Source organism: Triticum aestivum, chromosome 4D (assembly GCF_018294505.1).
Source record: "Triticum aestivum cultivar Chinese Spring chromosome 4D, IWGSC CS RefSeq v2.1, whole genome shotgun sequence".
Classification (NCBI taxonomy): domain Eukaryota; kingdom Viridiplantae; phylum Streptophyta; class Magnoliopsida; order Poales; family Poaceae; genus Triticum; species Triticum aestivum.
Window position 1 is genome coordinate 490,403,280 of NC_057805.1, and position 4,302 is coordinate 490,407,581.

The window sequence follows — 4,302 nt, forward strand, 5'->3', positions numbered from 1 at the left end:
AGGTTCAAGTCGCCAATCACCACCCAAGGGCCTGCCGGCAAATCCCTGTTTAGGTGTGTTCCAGAGAGACACTTTTCTAATCCCAAGTGTACACGAAGCACTCCGGCCCTAATTTTTTTACAACTAAAGTTGTCATCTGAAAAGAAAAAAAAAACCTAAAACAAACTGAAACTTGCCATCCGATGATCTTTACCCAAGCTATCGGTCGTGTTTGGTGAAGATCTTCCGGTGAAATAGATGCATGCATACATTACGGTTACTCAAGGTAGCTTTGGTCAACAGATTGATCATCCACTACGGTTACTCAAGGTAGCTTTGGTCAACAGATTATTGAAAACCAAAATACTAAGTATGCAAAATTGATCATCCACGTATACCTTACCATCTTGAGAACCTCTCTTTAATTTCTCCTAACTAATGTAACATATAGTAATAAAAAAACCTAAGGGACGAATACACGTTTGTTGCTAATTAATTTCTCAACAGCTACACTACTAATAATCGACCAATTAAGGTAGGTATCTAAAATCTAGTTGGTGTGGGTTGGCATGTAGTATCTGTTTGTGAACCAGGCCTTGTCGGCGACGACCTTGACGCCGTCCTGGTTGCGGTGCCACTCGTAGTAGGCGTGGGTCCTGTTCTTGATGTCCAGCGTGGCGTGGCCGTAGCTGGCCTCCCTGAAGGCGGAGTAGTCCGGCTGCGGCGAGCGGAAGCTGTTGGCGAGCCCCTCGGTGTTGCCGCCGTCGCCGATGTTGACGTAGACGGGCGCGGAGGCGTTGAACTGCGGCGTGGCCTTGCCGTTGGCGATGTCGTAGGCGACGTTGGAGACGCGGTGGGTGCGCTCGTAGGAGTGGACGTGGCCGGCGAGGACGAGGTCGGCCTTGGCGTCGACGAGCCAGCGCTCGAACTGGACGCGCATCGTCTCGCCCTCCATGTAGTGGTAGTCGTTGGTGTTGTACCAGGGCGAGTGCACGCAGACGATGAGCCAGGGGGTCGTCTTGCGGTCGACGCGGCGGAGCTCGTCCTGCAGCCACGTCCACTGCGGCGTGTACTTGCCGTAGGCAGAGTAGGAGGAGAGCATGATGACGTGCGCCGACGCCATCTTCACCGAGTACCAGAGGTGCCCGGTGCTGTTGGACGCGCGGAAAGGGGTGGGGTAGCGGTGCGTGAACGGCTTGAACGGCACCGTCTCGCCGATCTCCGGCGCGTAGTCGATCTCGTGGTTGCCGGCGGTCCAGATCCAGGGCTGGTACGCGACGCTGCGCTCCACGAAGCGCGCCCACGTGTCCCAACGGCGGTTGTCGTGGCCCGGGTGGTTGTCGGCGTAGCACAGGTCGCCGATGAAGAGCACGGCGTCGCCGCCGTTGGCCTCGTAGTGGGCCACCGTGTCGTTTGAGTGGAACGTCTGGCCGAGGTCACCTGCATGCATGCGTTGCACGTACGTACGTACCACTCACAAACATTAATCGATCTACTAGTTGCACTGCACCAAGAAAGAAAGAACCATAACTTATAAGATGATGATACGTACCGATGAGGCCGAACTTGATGGGCGCGTCGGGGCCGGGCTTTGGCGGGGTTTTGAAGGAGAAGGACCTCACGGTGTAGCCGTAGCCGACGGCGTAGTGGTAGACGGTGGCGTGGTCGAGACCGGTGAGCGTGGCGTGGTGGATGTAGGGGGACTGGTAGGTCCCGCCCCAGGTGTAGCGCTGGACGGTGCCCTCGGCCGTGAGGTTGAGGTTGTCGGCGGCGAGGCCGTAGCGGACGACGTTGCTTCCCGGGTGCTCCGGGGTGACCCAGGATACCGTCATGGCGCGGCCGGTCAGATCGCCCTGCGTGATGTGCACCTGCTCCGGCGCATTGTGGCCAGGCGGCTGCCGGAACACGTCGGCGTCGAGCGGCATGACGGGGAGCATCTGCAGGCTCCGCCGGTACGGGCTCGTCACACCGGCGGCCGCGGAGGCGGCGTGCGCCGCCAGGAGGAAGAGCACCGCGAGCACACGCTCCATGTTGGGTTCGTTCTACTAATCGACCGCTGGATCGATCGAACGCCTAATGTATATATAGGCGTGCTGATTCGCACCTGTAGAATATGCTCTCCCTGATCTCCCCCGAGCGGCAAATATGTGTTGTTAGTTGAGATTTATTGTGGAATCCAGTTTGTTTGTTTCAGCTTGTCAACCGCATATAAAAAAAGAGCTTAAAAATAACTGCATATAAAAAATCTTATCTGCTCGCCACGTTAGAAATACTGCTGTGTTTGAAAGAAAAATTGTTACGTTTTAATAAACATCTTTTTTTTAAACGTAGGCATAAACTTTGTCTCATCTATTGATTAATTAAGGAGGGAAAGGAGTTTTTGTTACAACGACACCTTACAACCATGAATAATTACTCTCCTAAAATTAAATTCAGAGGACGGGGGGTCGACCTGTTGGTTGGGCAAAAGCATGGCCTCCTCTTTAATCAAGTGAAGAAGGATTGGAGATGAAGCACTCTTGTGGCGGAAGACGTGGACGTTTCTCGTTCCAAATCATCCAACGCGCAAGGAGTAGAGGCAGAGACATCGAAACATATGCGTGTAGAAGTATGTGCTTTATTATGGGCTATATGGAATTGCAGGAATGATTTGGTTTTTAATAGGAAGACAAATATCCACTTTTTGCAGGTTATCTTTAGGGCCACTGCTTTAGTCCGTATGTGGTCGCTACTCACTCCGACGGAGTCCGGGGAGCGTTTGGTTACTGGATCTACCCGTTGGGAGATGCACTATAGGAATCAAGCACTTTGCCATCAGCCAGCAGACGGCAAAGTGCCTGTATAGCCCCTGTTTTTCCTGTTTTTTCCTAAATTCATTCAATTTGACAGAATTTCACATATATATATATATATATATATATATATATATACACACACACACACATTTGAACATAATTTCAACAATCATACCAACAATACGTTTCCAACAACATATACACGTTTCCAACAACATGAACATATATATACAAGTTTCCAACAACATGAACATATATATATACAAGTTTCCAACAACATTTCCAACAAGTTTGCAACAAGTTTCCATAAATAAAAAGGAAGCACAAGCACAAGTAAAAGTTTGCAACAAATTTCCATCAATGCTAGCTGCTTCCTCATCTCAAGAAAATCTGCAAATTAGGAAAGATGAAAGTTAGAAGAAGAAGAAGACTAGCTAGAAGAAAAAGAAGAAGAAGAAGAAGAAGAAAAAGAAGAAGCTTCTTCTTTTTCTTCTTCTTCTTCTTCCTTCTTCTTCTTCTTCTAACTAAGTTAGGTAAAAATGTCATTTTTAGCTAAGGTAGGACAATAAACTAATTATATGATAATTTGGAGCTAAACCAAGGTTATTATGCCATTTTTTTACCTAAGTGCGCTATTTATGTCAAAAATGAAGTAGCTAAGCTAATTATAGATCATTATTGAGCTATCCTAGGTTGTTATGCCATTTTTTACCTAAGTGCGCTATTCATGTCAAAAATAAAGTAGCTAAGCTAATTATAGATCATTATTGAGCTATCCTAGGTTGTTATGCCATTTTTGACCTAAGTGCGCTAATTATGTCATAAATGAAGTAGCTAAGGTAATTATAGATCATTATTGAGCTATCCTAGGGTTTTATGCCATTTTTACCTAAGTGACCTAATTATGTCATAAATGAACTAGCTAAGCTAGCTATAGATCATTACTGAGCTATCCTAGGTTGTTATGCCATTTTCTAGCTAACAAAGCATTTGTTAAGAAAAACACTTGGGAAAACTTACCATAATCTGGGAGGTGAAGGACTTGTCGGGGTTGCGCCACCGCGAGACGGAGAAGGATCGGTCGATCCTTTGTGGGAGGCATGCTGCACGAAACATCATTTGCAATGTTTAGTTAGCATGATGCAACTGAAATGTGAATACTAGTAACTATTGACCATTCAAATGAAACTCACCGTGTCCGCTGTAGCAATCTGGGGCATCGACGGAGGGGTCTGGCCGGTTTTCTCGCACACGGACTGCACATTTTGTTTTCACGAGTCAGTCATATTAGTTAGTAATGAAACGAACATCACGTGCATAATTTGGATAGTATGCGGGAGAAACTTACCAGGAGGAGCTCGTATAGGGCCCGGTGACCTGCGTCGTTTCGGTTCCTCTCCGCCTCCAACAGAATTGCCGTCCTCTCCTCCATCTCCCTCACCTTCTCCTCCGCCTGCTTGCTTGCCTCCGCCACAAGCTCCTTAGCCCTAGCCTCGATAGTGAGCTCCATTGGCCGTGGTCGAGGCCT

At 48.2% G+C, this 4,302-nt stretch overlaps 1 protein-coding gene across 1 annotated transcript; it reads right to left on the bottom strand.

The window, feature by feature from the left end:
- Positions 1 to 384: 384 nt before the first annotated feature.
- LOC123100528 (purple acid phosphatase 2-like) lies at positions 385 to 2,111 on the bottom strand. The gene is made up of 2 exons (XM_044522444.1): positions 1,532 to 2,111; positions 385 to 1,419 (listed from the first exon to the last, which is right to left on the bottom strand). The coding sequence occupies exons 1-2, from the start codon at positions 2,007 to 2,009 to the stop codon at positions 530 to 532; spliced, it is 1,368 nt and encodes a 455-aa protein (XP_044378379.1). The 5' UTR covers positions 2,010 to 2,111; the 3' UTR covers positions 385 to 529.
- Positions 2,112 to 4,302: the final 2,191 nt, after the last annotated feature.

Bases quoted from the DNA above. Each gene is read 5' to 3' on its own strand.
- LOC123100528 (XM_044522444.1), bottom strand. From the start codon at position 2,009: ATGGAGCGTGTGCTCGCGGTGCTCTTCCTCCTGGCGGCGCACGCCGCC. The intron at 1,420-1,531 runs GTACGTATCATC...GCATGCATGCAG, and splicing joins CATCAAGTTCGGCCTCATCG to GTGACCTCGGCCAGACGTTC.